The sequence below is a fragment of the Hylobates moloch genome, unplaced genomic scaffold, assembly GCF_009828535.3.
Source record: "Hylobates moloch isolate HMO894 unplaced genomic scaffold, HMol_V3 SCAFFOLD_16, whole genome shotgun sequence".
Taxonomy (NCBI): Eukaryota; Metazoa; Chordata; class Mammalia; order Primates; family Hylobatidae; genus Hylobates; species Hylobates moloch.
Genome location: NW_026652291.1, coordinates 1,998,775 through 2,015,454, shown reverse-complemented (window position 1 = coordinate 2,015,454; position 16,680 = coordinate 1,998,775). Strand labels below are relative to the sequence as shown.

The 16,680-nt window shown below is 45.9% G+C and overlaps 1 protein-coding gene across 12 annotated transcripts in view; it reads left to right on the top strand.

The window, feature by feature from the left end:
* KLC1 (kinesin light chain 1) overlaps positions 1-16,680 on the top strand; it is a 65,679-nt gene that overhangs the window by 12,114 nt on the left and 36,885 nt on the right. For all 12 annotated transcript variants that reach the window (XM_032134618.2, XM_032134617.2, XM_032134614.2 and 9 more), the window contains exons 2-5: positions 7,102-7,363; positions 10,094-10,324; positions 14,524-14,602; positions 15,119-15,344. In XM_032134618.2, the coding sequence (XP_031990509.1) occupies positions 7,103-7,363; positions 10,094-10,324; positions 14,524-14,602; positions 15,119-15,344 (797 nt within the window). In that variant the 5' untranslated portion in view covers position 7,102. The remainder of the gene's footprint in view (positions 1-7,101; positions 7,364-10,093; positions 10,325-14,523; positions 14,603-15,118; positions 15,345-16,680) is intronic.

Genomic DNA, 16,680 nt, shown 5'->3' with positions numbered 1-16,680 from the left:
ATTTTAAAATTTATTTTGATTTATTTTTTACTCCTGGCAAGTTGCGATACAGGCGTTTAATCAGAGGTCCCAGTGTGGAGCCTGACAGGATAGGTTCTTCACAGTCTCAGTTTATGTCCTCACAATGTGGTAGTACAAAAGAATGATTGAAGTAAATCTTTGGACATGAGACTTGTGGCCAGGCATGGTGGCTCATGCCTGTAATCCCAGCACTTTCGGAGGCTGAGGTGGACAGGTCACTTGAGCCTAGGAGTTGAAGGCCAGCCTTGGCAACATGGCAAGACCGTCTCTACAGAAAAAAAAAATTAAAATAAAAAAGAAAGAAAAATTAGCCAGGCTTGGTGGTGTGCACCTGTAGTCCCAACTACATGGGAGGCTGAGGTGGGAGGATCACTTGAGCCCAGGAGGTGGAGGTTGCAATGAGCCAAGATCATGTCACTGCACTTCAGCCTGGGTGACAGAGTGAGACCCTGTCTCAGAAAAAAAAGGAGAATCATGTATGTTAAAAATACATGTCAAAACGGCACAGTGGGCCGGGTGCAGTGGCTCATGCCTGTAATCCCAGTGCTTTGGGAGGCCGAGGTGGGCGGATCACCTGAGCTCAGGAGTTTGAGACCAACCTGGGCAACATGGCGAAACTGTGTCTCTACTAAAAATACAAAAGTTAGCTGGGCATGGTGGTGCATGCCTGTAGTCCCAGCTACTTGGGAGGCTGAGGTGGGAGGATCACTTGAGCCCAGGATGTGGAAGTTTCAGTGAGCCAAAATAGTGCCATTGCACACCACCCTGGGTGATAGAATGAATGAGAGCCTGTCTTAAAAAAAAAAAAAAAACAGTACAGTGACAATTGCCTATACTCCTAGCTCCTTGGGAGACCGAAGGTGGAGAATTGCTTGAGTCTAGGAGTGCAAGTCCAGCCTGGGCAACATAGCAAGACCCCATCTCTAAAAGAAAACGAAAAACATGAAAACCACGATACTATGTAATTGCAAAAGTTGAGTCACTAAAATAACGGACACAAAATAAGTTCTAAAATAAAAATAACAATTATAGGGTTTTTTTGGTCTTCATTATGTTAGGTAGTGACTTACAGTCTGTAGACACAGTACATAATTTGTTAGGGGCCTGGTGTGATAGCTCATACCCGTACCTCCAGCACTTTGGGAGGCCAAGGTGGGAGGATCACTGGAGCCCGAGAGTTTTAGACCAGCCTGGCTGGGCAACATGGTGAGACCTCATCTCAAAAAAAAAAAAAAAAAGAATTTGTTAGGTTTACTTGAATCCCAAGACTTTAAATTCAGTAGACTGTAATAGCTTTGCCTGTTGAACAATAGCCTTAAAGAGGTTTGACCCTAAAAAGGGCTTCCTGTGTGTGTTTTTTTGTTTGTTTTTTTTTTTTTTTAGACGGAGTCTCGCTCTGTCACCCAGGCTGGAGTGCAGTGGCACCATCTCGGCTCACTGCAAGCTCCGTCTCCCGGGTCCACGCCATTCTCCTGCCTCAGCCTCCCGAGTAGCTGGGACTACAGGCGCCCGCCACCACGCCCGGCTAATTTTTTGTGTTTTTAGTAGAGACGTGGTTTCACTGTGTTAGCCAGGATGGTCTCGATCTCCTGACCTCGTGATCCGCCCGCCTCGGCCTCCCAAAGTGCTGGGATTACAGGCGTGAGCCACCGCGCCCGGCCGCTTCTTGTGTTTTGGGAGCTTAATTCAGATGTTAGATTTATCAGGTTTTACACTGGAGATTTTGCATTGAGTTCTTTTGGTCTCACAGAGTAAATAATGGAACTTTATTTATTTATTTTTTTTTGTGATTAAAGAATTTCTTTTTTTATTAATTTTTTTGCACACAAAAACAATAAACATTTTCTAATAATACATACAAACAAAAAGATGCGTATCAAACATATTAGGAAGGTTGCACATGGGAAGTCGGGGAATAGAAATGGGGGGTAGGAGTTAAAATAAATGAGAGAGGGACTTTATATGGATCAGTGATAATAACTCAATCCTCTATTTGACAAAGAAGAGGGAGAAGGAAGAGGAAGAAAAAGAAAGTGGGATAAAGGATCAGAAAGGGAGGAAAATAGAAAAAATTAGAGTATGACTCCAGGGTAGACCTGTTTTGTTGTTACTGAGTTGGTTGGTTAGTTTGTCTGTTGTATTTTTCATGTTTCGCCATGTTGGCCAGACTGGTCTCGAACTCCTAGCCCGAAGTGATCAACTCGCCTCGCCCCCCAGAGTGCCGGGACCACAGGCGTGAGCCACCACGTCCAGCCCCCACATTGCTTCTGGCCTCCGTGGAATAATGGAACTTTAAATAGGACTTTTTTTTTTTTTTAAGGAATAAAAGCATAATAAAAAAAGTTCTTAGTTAGAATAACCTGGGGCCAGATAGCTTGTGTGTCAGTCAGAGGGAAAGAGGGAAGGGAGTATTTCTGAGCCTGTCCTATGTTCCAGGTCAGGTGGGTATCAATTTCACTTGACGTACAGGGAGATTGAGCCTCCAACACCCCCCAGGGTAGGTGAGAAGAAGACGCAGTAGCTCCAAAGCTGCTTCATTCATTCATTGCATGCATTTTTATTGCATGCCCGTGGGTTGCTAGGCATTGTTTTGGCTGATTCCGTGTTCCATTGAATCATCTCCAGGCATACACAGCATGAGAGTTGGAAGATGGTCCAGTGATGATGTGATTTATAGGCTGGCAAAATGTTTGAGTCAACTTAGATTCTGAGTAATTTTTACCTTGCAGAAATCAGTGTAACCTGTTACTTAGTGGTAGTCTGTATACTTTTTTTTTTTTTTTTTTTTGAGATGGAGTCTCACTCTTGCCCAGGCTGGAGTACAGTGGTGCGATCTCAGCTCACTGCAACCTCTGCCTACCAGGTTCAAGCGATTTTCCTGCCTCAGCCTCCCGAGTAGCTGGGATTGCAGGCACCTGCCACCATGCCCGGCTAATTTTTTGTATTTTTAGTAGAGAAGGGGTTTCATCATGTTGGCCAGGCTTGTTTGGAACTCCTGACCTAAGTGATCTGCTCACCTGGGCCTCCCAAAGTGCTGGGATTACAGGCGTGAGCCACCACACCCGGCCGCCTGTATACTTTTGAATTCTTCATCTTGATGAGCTGCAAAATAGTGTTCCCCAGAAACGAATTTTGTTTCTGCATCAAACTTGAAAAATGTCCTAAGTAGACTTGTCAGTGGTTTACAATTTTATACCTTATTTATTTATTTATTTATTTAGCCATGGAGTCTTGCTCTGTCGCCCAGGCTGGAGTGCAATGGTGGGATCTCCGCTCACTGCAACCTCCACCTTCTGAGTTCAAGCAATTCTCCTGCCTCAGCCTCCATAATAGCTGGGATTACAGGTGTGCACCACCACACCCAGCTAATTTTTTGTATTTTTAGTAGAAACGGCTTTCACCATGTTGGCCAGGCTGGTCTTGAACTCTTGACCTTGTGATCTGCCAGCCTCGGCCTCCCAAAGTGCTGGGATTACAGGCGTGGGCCACCATGCCCAGCTTGCCATTACTTTTATTCATAGAATGATCTTTAGTTTGACCTACGTGCATATAGACCTTTGCCTATATTTCCTTCTAGTTTCTTGTTGTTGTTTTTTTAAATTTAGTTATTAATCTGGAATTCATGTTAGTATATAGTGAGTGTAGGAGTTTAACTTTATTTTATTTTTCCTGAATAGCCAGTTGCCTTAGCACCATTTATTATATAAGCTGTCTTTGGTTATAATGGCTTAGCCTAGAAATGGTGAGACGTATCGAGTCTAAATATACATGCCGCTCTCTGTTTCCCTCTGAAGAAGTGGCGCGTGTACTTAACGTCTATACCACGGTCACTTGGGGGGCAGGTTTCTTGTGCTGTCGCTCCGTGCTGCTCCTCTAGCCTTGGTACTGGGTCTGGCTTCCCAGTGATGAGCAGCTGCTCGCCAGCAGTGGGTGCCGTCACACCTCTGCCTTTAGCTCCCCTTTCGTGCCGGGCTGGCAGTGCCCTTAGCAATCTTAGTAGCCCTTGCTAGCCTTGAGAGGTGCTACTTGATAACACTGGCTTCCCTTGGGAGTGGTTTCTTCTGTCTGGCCTTCGTCTCTCAGTTGGCCATTGCCCCCCACCACCGTGTTCCGCCGCACAGCCACTGTCCCTGAGCCTTCAGGGCTTTGTTCACCTGCTTGTATAGCTTGTCTTCTACTAGCTCGCATGTCCCCGAGGGCGAGGCCCTTATTAATCTGTACATTCCAGGGCTTAGCTCAGAGTAAGTTTTAGTAAAACACTTGCATCTGCTAGTTTGGGAAACATAAAAGAATATATGTTGTATCATTTGGATATAATACATGAATACTTTGCTGTCAGGGTGGAAAAACAGGCCTTAAGTTTTATTTTCCTCCTCCTGAAGACCCTTCCCTTCACTCATAGGAACCTCAAAGATGTTCAGATCAACACTTTAACATAGTACATTTTAATCTTGTTTGTTGAAAACTGGTCCTTAAGTGTTTTCTTTCACTCATTTTACAAATGTGTATTGAGTGCCAGGCTGGGGATATATCATGGAACAGTATGGATGAGGTCCCTAATGGAGCAGCAGTATTGTTCAGCAATCTATTCCCAGCCTGGCATACCATGGATTTGCTACAGTGAAGCTGGAGATCCCTGTGTTAAATAAATACAGTTAACATACTGTCAGGTAGAGGAGTGGCCTTTGTTCTTTTTTTTTTTTTTTTGAGACAGAATCTTCCTCTGTTGCCCAGGCTGGAGTGCAGTGGCGTGATCTTGGCTCACTGCAACTCCTGCCTCCTGGCTTCAAGCAATTCTCCTGCCTCAGCCTCCTGAGAAGCTGGGAGTACAGGCGAGCGCCATCAGGCTCGGCTAATTTTTGTATTTTTAGTAGAGACGGGGGTTTCACCATATTGGCCAGGCTGGTCTCGAACTCTTGACCTTGTGATCTGCCCGCCTTGGCCTCCCAAAGTGCTGGGATTACAGGCATGAGCCACCGTGCCCTGCTGGCATTTGTTCTTTTGTTGTTTTCTGGGCTCTTTGTTAGTGGAATGGAGGTGGATTTCTGAATAGTCTTACAGACAACTTCCAAATTTTAAAAGGAATTTAGTCTTCATATTTATGAAAAAAAAAACAAAAAAAAACATTTTTCCAGTGTGAAATCGGTGATGCAGAGACTAACGTGACCCTATTCTCAAGCACTCATAGCTTCACCCCAAAATCCTGGAGTATATGGTCTGTATCTGCTGATTCAGCTTTTCTTCCCTTCATCCAGCATCTGTCAGTCCATCTATTCACCACTCTCTGGGCCAGGAGCTGCCCCTAGATGCTGTGGAGTCCTATAAGTTCAAGTCTCTGCCTTTTTTTTTTTTTTTTGGAATTTTTTAAAGAGGGTCTTGCTCCGTCACCCAGGCTAGAGTGCAGTGGTACCATCATAGCTGACTGTCATCTCAAATTCCTGGACTCAAGCGATCCTTGTGCCTCACTGAGCCTCCTGGGTAGCAAGGAATACCTGCACATACCACCACACTCAGCTAATTTTATTTTGTTTATTTTTATTTATTTATTTAGGCAGTGTCTTGCTCTGTGACCCAGGCTGGAGTGCAGTAGTGAGATCTTGGCTCACTGCAACCTCTGCCTCCCGGGCTCAAGTGATTCTTGTGCCTCAGCCCCCTGAGTAGCTGGGACCACAGGTGTGTGCCACCACACCCAGCTAATTTTTGTATTTTTAGTTAAGACAGGGTTTCGCCGTGTTGGCCAGGTTGGTTTTGAACTCCTGGCATCAAGTGATCCGCCTGCCTTGGCCTCCCAAAGTGCTGGGATTACAGGAATGAGCCACCATGCTGGCTGTCCTGCCTTTTTAAATAAGAGCTTATATTCAAGCTGATATTAGACACTTCATGAAACGTGAGATTTCAGACAGTTGGCAGTGCTATGAAGGAAATAACTCTGACGTGTAATCTCGCCTTCATCCCTGTCACTCTGCCGAAAAGATCACTGCTCATTATCTTTCTGTTTTTTAAATTTAACTATGGGGTTTTAAGACTTAGAAAAAAGGAGAGAGGCTAGCAGAGGGAACCATTGCTCAGTGGCAGCAGCTCTCAGGCACAACAGCACAAATAATGCTGTTTTATATTCCCCTTGCCTCCCCCTTTTCTTTCTCACTTTGGTGTTTGAAAGCCCCTTCCAGACATTGCATCACATCACCCTGGGCCTGGCCCCAGCGGTGCTTCACTGTGCCCTCCTCGTCTGTGAGCCTGCCTGGTGACCGTGCTGCACCTGTCCTTGATGCCCTGTGTCTTCCAGGTCTGCTCCTCCCCTGCTGCTCTTCCTGTTCCATGTTCTTTGGCTGATTTTTCTTTCTTCTTGCAGCTACGTGACTCCTTTTTAAGCCTTTGTCCAGTTAAACATGTTACCAAAAATATAGTGTTCTTTTTTTTTTTTTTTTGAGACGGAGTCTTGCTCTGTCGCCCAGGCTGGAGTGCAGTGGCATGATCTTGGCTCACTGCAAGCTCCGCCTCCTGGGTTCACACCATTCTCCTGCCTCAGCCTCCCGAGTAGCTGGGACTACAGGCACCCGCCACCACACCCGGCTAATTTTTTTGTATTTTTAGTAGAGACGGGGTTTCACCGTGTTAGCCAGGATGGTCTCGATCTCCTGACCACGTGATCCGCCCGCCTCGGCCTCCCAAAGTGCTGGGATTACAGGCTTGAGCCACCACGCCCGGCCTCAAGAATGTAGTGTTCTTTCTGCATTTCATTAGGAAGAGAAAAAGGCTTGCAAACATTCAAGAAAAAATGTTCACTGAGGATATGTGTTTTGGAAATGCCATTTAGATGTTTTGCTGCTTTTAATCTTTGGCATTAATTTCAGTTGCTGTCATAAAAAAGAATTGAGACATAAACCAGAAAAGTAATTAAATGTGTCTGCAAAGGAAAAACAGAAACAGTGCAGAATATGGTATTTCAAGGTCATAAATTACAAATGTGCATATTTATTATTCCCCTATAAAATGTTAATTAAAAATTTTTCATATTTACTTGATGTAATAGAAATGAAACCTGTAATGAGGGGTCTAATTTTTCTTTTTTCATTCCAGAATGTATGACAACATGTCCACAATGGTGTACATAAAGGAAGACAAGTTGGAGAAACTTACACAGGATGAAATTATTTCTAAGACAAAGCAAGTAATTCAGGGGCTGGAAGCTTTGAAGAATGAGCACAATTCCATTTTACAAAGTTTGCTGGAGACACTGAAATGTTTGAAGAAAGATGATGAAAGTAACTTGGTGGAGGAGAAATCAAACATGATCCGGAAGTCACTGGAGATGTTGGAGCTCGGCCTGAGTGAGGCACAGGTACGAGTGAGAATGACTCCTACATTATCAGGAACTTTTGATGGTAAAATGGAGACTTTGTTTGAAATAAGCAGTTTCACTAAAGAAGAGGAAGATGGTTATAGAATAACAGATCCAGGCCAAGTGCGGTGTGGCTCAGGCCTGTAATCCAAGCACTTTGGGAGGCCGAGGCAGGTGGATCACTTGAGGTCAGGAGTTTGAGACCAGCCTGGCCAACATGGCGAAACCCTGACTCTACTAAAAATACAAAAATTAACCGGGCCTGGTGGCTGGCGTGTGTAATCCAACTACTAGGCAGGCTTGAGGGAGGAGAATCACTTGAACCTGGGAGGCAGAGGTTGCAGGGGGCCAAAATTGCGCCACTGCACTCCAGCCTGGGTGACAGAGCGAGACTTTGTCTCAAAGAAAAAAAAAACAGATCGTGTGTTCTGTATGTTAATAAATTACTGTTGATTTGGGCCTATCAGAATTGTATTGATTGATTGATTGATTGATTGAGATGGAGTTTTGCTCTTGCTGCCCAGGCTGGAGTGCAGTGATGCAATCTCGGCTCACTGCAACCTCTGCCTCCCGGGCTCAAGTGATTCTCCTGCCTCGGCCTCCCAGGTAGCTGGGATTATAGGCATGTGCCATCACACCTGGCTAATTTTGTATTTTTAGTAGAGACGGGGTTTCTCCATGTTGGTTAGGCTGGTCTTGAACTCCCGACCTCACGTGATCCGCCTGCCTCAGCAAAGTGTTGGGATTATGGGCGCGAACTGCCATGCCCAGCCTCTGAATTTTATTTTTATTTTTATTTTTTTGAGACGGTGTTTGCTCTCGTCGCCCAGGCTGGAGTGCAATGGCTCAATCTCGGATCACTGCAACCTCTGCCCCCCGGGTTCAAGTGATTCTCCTGCCTCAGCCTCCCAAGTAGCTGGATTACAGGCACGTACCACCATTCCTGGCTAATTTTTTGTATTTTTAGTAGAAACGGGGTTTCACCATGTTGGCCAGGCTGGTCTTGAACTCCTGACCTCAGGGCCTCTCTGAATTTTGAAAAGCAGAGCCAAAATAGTGGATACTGCTGTGTATCATTTAGGATTTGATTTGGCTACCAGTATCAAAAAAACAAAAACAGTGGCTTAAACCACAAGACATTTGTCAAATAAGTACCAAGGTACACTATCCTGGATGGGTTCTGTAGCTACACAGTCATCAGGGATACTCAGTCTCCTAACATCTGCCACACTACACCTTGGCAGCCTGTCTTGGGGACTGAGAGTGAGCTCCACGTGGCCCTGTTCTAGCATAGGGGAAGGGCAAGGAAGGACGTGCCTCCTTCCTTGAAGGCTACTACTTTGATGTTGTGTACAGCAGTGCTTACATTTCATTGGCCAGACCTTATGGCTGTACCTGGGTGAGTGGGAGACTGGGGAATGTTGTCTTCCCACTTACGGTGGCAGGTTCTTAAGCCTAAGGAAGAAAAGGAGAATGGACACTGGCCAGTGGGTGATGGTCTCTGCAATCCCAGGGCCAGACTGCGTCATATCTTTGACTAACCTTTGTTTCTATAATATCATGCTTGACATAGAGATGAAAACACTGGAAACATCCAGGTTTTTAAATTCTCTCTCCTGATAACTTCTGGCTTTGTCAGCATGTCTTAGGTAAAATTAAATATACTAAAGCTTGGCTTCTTTCTTAGCTTTCTCCAGTTTAGTGAGTGAATAGAACAGAAGAGGGGCTGCTGGCCAGCGGTTTCTGCTTTCATAGAGGAAGTGACTGCCCACACCCTGATTTTAGAGTCTTCATCCTAACCATGTTACAGACTCGAGTTGCAGAACTGTAGCTTTGTTTGGATATTGTGAACCTATTATTTCTCAAGTTCTGTTATCTTGAGAACAGGTGACATGAATTTAAACTTGCTTTTTTAGTGTCGCAGGTAAGAGTTTTAAAAATAGAAGGAAGAACAGGTCCCACCTTCTGGAGTTTCAGGTTTTAAACCTAGGAGGATAATAACCTGGTTATTACGTTATGAGAGGGACGGGCAGATGTATGTTCTAAAGAGAGAACAGATTGCAGCCAGCCAGCTTCTCCTAGCTCTTTCTGCTCTTATGCTCCTGGGAATTTGCCACAGCCTCATGCTGGTCTGTTCCAGAAACTGGTGAGCACTCTGTAGGCAGAGCCCTGGAGTGGCCCCTGGATTTTATGACATAAACATAAGCTTATGAGTGCACCAGTGCATTCTTACTCTTGGTGGTAGCTACAGAGATGTCTTCTCTCACCTTGGAACATCAAGGAAAATTTGTATGTGCGCTGTTCTCTGACCCCCACTTCCAGCCCTTCACCAACCTGCACTCTGTGTGCAGACATGCATGTGTGTACACAAGGTCTCACACATGGGAAAGGGTCTATGAAAAATTATGTTGGGGCCATCTTGATAGAAAGTAAACTAATACAGTTTCATCAGAAGGGTAGCTGTGTTTTCATTGCTCGTCCATTTGACATGCTCTTCAAAAAAATAAGTATTTTTTTGTAGGAATTCTGAGCGTGTGATATTCTTTATCTGCTATGTAGTCTGTGGCTGAAGGGGAAAAGAGAAATAAATGGCAGATTGTACTTATATGTACTTTGGAGAAAATATCTGCGAGTGTAGGCTACAGCCCCAGCCACAGAATGTTCGCACAGGTGGGAGGGACTCTTGCTGGACAACGTGCCACAGTGCTGCACACATTTCTGTCTGCTCAGGTTATGATGGCTTTGTCAAATCACCTGAATGCTGTGGAGTCCGAGAAGCAGAAACTGCGTGCGCAGGTTCGTCGTCTATGCCAAGAGAATCAGTGGCTACGGGATGAACTGGCCAACACGCAGCAGAAACTGCAGAAGAGTGAGCAGTCTGTGGCTCAACTGGAGGAGGAGAAGAAGCATCTGGAGTTTATGAATCAGCTAAAAAAATATGACGACGACATTTCCCCATCCGTGAGTGGCTCTGTAGCAAATGTGGTGCTAATGTTTAAAATGGAGTCCCTGGGAAAGTCATAGAGGTTCCGTTTGCCATATTCTTTTCATATTAGAACATTGACCAGAACATGCAAAAATGTTTTGTAAATATAAGCCACAATCCAGAGAGACACCATTACCTTCAACGAGGTCTGCCCCGAGGTCTGCCCCAGCTTAGGCTCCGGAGCTTCCTTGCCCCTCTGTATCTTGGCTTCCATGCCATCAGCTGCTGGTGTAGCAGTGGTCCAATCCGGCCGTCTGAATCTGGACTCTGGGCAAGCTCTCTGCCCCTTATGGTGGGTGCTCTTGGCATTGCCATTCTCTTTGAAACTCCCCTGGCCCTTTGGACACCACCTGGCTCTCTTGCCACCTCTCTCATCCTCCCCTTGGCTTCCCTTGCCAGCTTATCTTCCTATATCTGCAGTGGAAGAAAGGATCTTGGTTTTCTTCTTTTTCTTTTTTTTTTTTTTTTTACAAGGAGTCTCGCTCTGTCACTCAGGCTGGAGTGCAATGGCACAATCTTGGCTCACTTCAACCTCCGCCTCCCGGGTTCAAGCGATTCTCCTGCCTCAGCCTCCCGAGTAGCTGGAACTACAGGCATGTGCCACCACGCCTGGCTAATTTTTTGTATTTTTAGTAGAGACAGGGTTTCATTGTGTTAGCCAGGATGGTCTTGATCTCCTGACCTTGTGATCTGCCTGCCTCGGCCTCCCAAAGTGCTGGGATTACAGGTGTGAGCCACTGCGCACGGCCAGTTAACTTCTTTTTTTTTTTTGAGACGGAGTGTCCCTCCCAGGCCGGAGTTCAGTGGCGCCATCTCGGCTCACTGAAAGCTCCACCTCCCGGGTTCACGCCATTCTCCTGCCTCAGCCTCCCGAGTAGCTGGGACTACAGGCGCCCGCCACTGCGTCCGGCTAATTTTTTGCGTTTTTAGTAGAGACGGGGTTTCACCCTGTTAGCCAGGATGGTCTCAATCTCCTGACCTCATGATCCGCCTGCCTCGGCCTCCCAAAGTGCTGGAATTACAGGCGTGAGCCACTGCGCCCAGCCCAGTTAACTTCTTTTTATTTTTTTTTATTTTTACTTTTTTTTGAGACAAAGTCTTGCTCTTGTATGCCAGGCTGGAGTGCAATGGCGCGATCTTGGCTTACTGCAACCTCCACCTCCTGGGTTCAAGCGATTCTCCTGCCTCAGCCTTCCAAGTAGCTGGGATTACAGGTGTGCACCACCACGCCTGGCTATTTTTGTATTTTAAGTAGAGATGGGGTTTCACCATGTTGGCCACTCCTGACCTCAGGTGATCCACCCGCCTCAGCCTCCCAAAGTGCTGGGATTACAGGCGTGAGCCACCACGTCCGGCCTCAGTTAACTTCTTTTTAAAGAAAATGTCTAAATTTTGGAATTATTTTATTTTACTTATTTTTAATTTTTTAAATTTTACCCTTCTCTCAAGTTTCCAATGGAATAATTTTAAATTGATTGAAAAGTTGAAAAGTTAGAGAAGAAAATTCATATGCCCATAACCCAGTTTCCCCTAATCTTACATAATCATAGAACAGTGGTCAGAACTAAGATATTAACATCAATACTTAACTGAAACACAGACTTGGTTGGATGTCACCAGGCCTTCCACTAGTATCTCTTTTCTGTGCTAGGACCTAGTCCGTGTTCCACATTGCATTTGGAACTAATGTTTTTTAAATACCTGTATGATGCCAGACATGTTCATGTACATAATGAGAATACTAGAGAGGTGCACATTTGCGTCTCTGGTTCAAATCCCCATCCTAAGACTACTGAAACAGTTTTTTGCATAGCATCAGCAAACCTGCATTTCCCCTCTGTCTTCATCTGCTTGGGCTACTGTAACAAATACCACGGGCTGGATGGCTTAACATTTATTTTCTCATAGTTCTGGAGGTCCAAGATCAGGGTACCAGCAGGGTCTGGTTCTGGTGAGGGCCTTCTTTCTGGCCTGCAGACTGCTGCCATCTCGTTGTGTTCTCATATGGTACAGAGAGAGAGGGAGTAAGCTCTCTGGTGTCTCTTTTTATAAGGGCACTAATCCCATCATGAAGGCCCCACACTTTCAAGCTCATCTTATCCTAATCACCTCCCAAAGGTTTCATCTCTAAATACCATTACACTGGGGGTTAGGGCTTTAACATAGGAATTTGGGGAGAACACAGTTTAGTTGACAGCATGCTATTTCAAAAGGCTTATACCATATTCCTCCCTCACATCTCCTCTAGGTTAGGGTCCAACTGAATGTTTTGATTTAAAAGATGTGGCTGGGCACGGTGGCTCATGCCTGTAATCCCAGCCCTTAGGGAGGCCGAGGCAGGCAGATCACTTGAGGTCAGGAGTTGGAGGACAGCCTGGCCAATATAGTGAAACCCTATCTCTACTAAAAATACAAAAATTAGCCAAGTGTGGTGGCACATACCTGTAATCACAGCTACTCAGGAGGCTGAGGCAGGAGAATCGCTTGAACCCAGGAGATGGAGGTTGCAGTGAGCCAAGATCACGCCATTGCACTCCAGTCTAGATGACAGAATAAAGCTCTGTCTCAAAAAAAAAAAAAAATTAAGGCCAATGCGGTGGCTCATGCCTGTAATCCCAACATTTTGGGAGGCTGAAGCGGGCGGATCACCTGAAGCCAGGAGTTCAAGATCAGCCTGGCCAACATGGCAAAACCGCATCTCTATTAAAAAATACAAAAAAATTAGCTGGGTGTGGTGGAGTGCACCTGTGGTCCCAGCTACTTGGGAGGCTGAGGCATGGAATCATATGAACCTGGGAGGCAGAGGTTGCAGTGAGCCAAGATCATGCCACTGTACTCCAGCTTGGGTGGCAGAGGGAGACCCTGTCTCAAAAGAACAAACAAGCAATAAATAAATAAAAGATGTGCTTGCTCCAGAGTGCTGTGGAAATGCAAGTGCTTTGCAGATGTCGATGCCAGCAGTGATTGACCTGGGACACTGGAGGATGTTGAGAAGAGGAAAGCTGGTTTCGTAGGATCGGAGATTTTTAAAATTTATTATTCTGAAAAAGTGTTAAACTTGAAGAAAACATCCAATGAGCTGACTCTCCTTACCCTTTCCAGAGTACTTACGAGTGCCTGTTTGTTCTGAACCTTGTTCACATAGTGGCATAGCACGTGCCACGGCTGCTTACTGCTGCTGGGCATCTTTCCCTAGGGTGAGGGGTTCTTCTGTGGCAGTCCAGGGCCAAGGGCACACAGACCCAGTATATGCTCTCCTCTGCAGCTCATACTCTCATTTTGTTAACTGCCAACAGCATCCTTCATGGCATTGTTTCACTGTGTCCCAGGGTCCGATTCAGGGGCGCATCCTGCATGTGGCTGTCATATCTCTTGAGTAGCCTTTCACATGGAATGGGGTCTCCGTCTGTGGTTGTCTTTCGTGACATTGGTGCTTTTGAGAAATGCAGGCCAGTTATTTCGTCCATCATTCCTCAGTTGGGGTTCATCTAATGCCTGGATTATGCATCCCAGACAGGAATATTCTAAAAGCAGTATGTCTTTATCACATTTTCCCTTCCGGAGCCAAGCAGTGTTCATCTGCCCCATGACAAAGCTAATTTCTTACTGGTCAGGCTGTTACCTGTCTTTTCCATTATGTAGTTTCTGATTTTATTTCTTTGACTAATCAGCAATATGTGGGGAAACATGGGTCACAGGCCTTTTAAAAGCTGGGAGGTTTCAAACTGCTCCCAGGGATCCTGCCCCAGAGCTGATTGTGGTGGTGAGGAATCTAGCCCCTCCACTTCTCTGGGGATCAGAGATGTACCATTTTCATCTGTTGCTACCTATTTGGTTCCCAAATAAGATTTTATTTTGAGTCAGGGTTTTCCCTGCTCTCCTAGACCTCCCTCAGAGCGCAGGAGAAGGATCTGAGGCATGGAAATGCAGCCATGGCCCATTTCGTCAAACTCTGGTCTGCACTTAAGTATTTGTGTTCTTAGTCTAGCAAGCTTTTCATTACTCCTGTTCAACTGATGGATAAGCCAGATCGTCAGCAATCCTACATTTGATGTTAAAAACTGATCATCTTTTCTAAGATTCTTAGTTAAAATGTATTTAATATTAAAGATTTTCAGGACAGGATGTGTATAGTACTTGTAAGATGAAGTGATGTCCTGGGTCTGTTTTATAGGAGGACAAAGACACTGATTCTACCAAAGAGCCTCTGGATGACCTTTTCCCCAATGACGAAGACGACCCAGGGCAAGGAAGTGAGTGACGGGTGATGCGGGAATGTTACCGAGTGCAGGAGAGAGGCGTTTTCCCCCTAGAACACGGTCATAGCAATCAGTGGCAGCCTTAGTGCATGCGGCCTGCCTGGAGGAAGCACCACCAGAGCAGGGTTGCCTTTGGTTTTCCAAAATAATTTGTGTTGTGTGTTGGGATACAGGAATATGCTAGAGCAGACCCTAGGATACAGCGGCATGCATGTGCAGTTCAGGCGTGATCTGCAGATTCTTATGGGGTGAAGAGGTCAGAATTACTTATTCTGCTTGTTTCATGGCGCCAAGAGGAGTCTCATGGCACTGAGCGGCCATGGTGCCATCCCTGACACTACAGCCACTACTCTTACCCTGCCTGCCCAGGCAGTACTACGAAAAGATTTAAATAGCACTGGAGGCCAAATACTAACTTGAACCAAAGCTAGTAAAGATAATTTTAAAGAAACTGACTCATCTGGGTAATTGTCTTTAAAAACCCATCTGAAGTGAACTTTCTCGGTGCAGTCCAGCAGCAGCACAGCAGCGCAGCCGCGGCTGCCCAGCAGGGCGGCTACGAGATCCCCGCGCGGCTGCGGACGCTCCACAACCTGGTGATCCAGTACGCCTCGCAGGGGCGCTACGAGGTAGCTGTGCCCCTCTGCAAGCAGGCCCTGGAGGACCTGGAGAAGACTTCAGGACACGACCACCCGGACGTGGCCACCATGCTCAACATCCTGGCCTTGGTGTACAGGCTAGTCACTTTTGTTTACCTACTGAATTTTACCTAGAGACAATGTTTTTAACCATCTTGCCCCTTAAAATATATTTTTATGTATCTATATAAACTACTTTTCAACCATATCCACTTCTCTTTAAACGGGTTAAATTAAAAATATTTAGCAAGCTTTGTGGAAGGGTGTCACTGAATCAGAACAGACGCTGCCCGTGACCACTCAGTTCAGCTTGTTTAGAATAGCCCATGATGTACCCCTCACACCAGCCAAACCAAGCTGTTTTGACCTTTTCCACAAGACCCTGTGCAGGCGGCGGCTTTTGTCTAAATAGCCTTCCCACTTGGCCTGACAGTGTCTTCTGCCTTGTGAGGCCTGGTACTCTGTACCTCCTTTTGGAATCCAGGATTCAACTTGCCCTTTGTCCCTGTGTGCTCCCCTAACCCTTTCACCCCTGCTGAAGGATGCCCCAGGGGAGTGGTGGGCTCTGAGTTGTGTGGTAGAAGAGTTCCTTTGGCTCAGTGCCTAGGATGCAGTTGGGGGCTGGAGCCGGAGGCAGGGTATGCTGTTGGGACAGAGTTGAGGTTGTTGGGGTGGGGCGAGGGGAACCTGAGCAAGGAGGAGGACGTGTGGAGGAAGAAGAGAGTACAGGGCCTAATGACGCTTGAAGAGAAATGCGGTGATATGACTGCCCACACGCATAAGTGATTTCTTTAAAAATAAGTTTTGAAAGTTGATAAAATAAAAACACACAAATAAGAAAGTAAGCCCCCTGTTATAACAACACTATTTAAAATGAGGCCGTGCCCTTTGCCTTTGGCTCTGTAGTTTGTCAGCAGCTTGGTCTGCCCCATGACTATGCAGCAGGGTTTCGTGGACATTCTAGACATTTTTTGACTGTTTTCCTGTTGGTGAATGTTGAGATTGTTTGCATATTTTCTTTTTTTTTTTTTTTTGAGACAGAATCTGGCTCTGTCACCCAGACTGGAGTGCAGTGGTGTGATCTCAGCTCACTGCAACCTCTGCTTCCTGAGTTCAAGTGATTCTCCTGCTTCAGCCTCCTGAGTAGCTGGGACTACAGGCGCACGCCACCATGCCTGGCTAACTTCTGTATTTTTAGTAGAGATGGGGTTTCACCATGTTGGCCAGGTTGGTCTCAAACTCCTGACCTCAAGTGATCCTTCTGCCTTGGCCTCCCAGAGTGCCGGGATTACAGGCATGAGCCACTGTGCCTGGCCAATTGTTTGCATATTTCACTGCAGGAAATTCTTAGAGATATTTGCATTTAGCTCTTAATAGATTGAGACATTTCATTCCAAAACAATTTTTTTTGAGATAGGGTCTCGCTCAGTGACG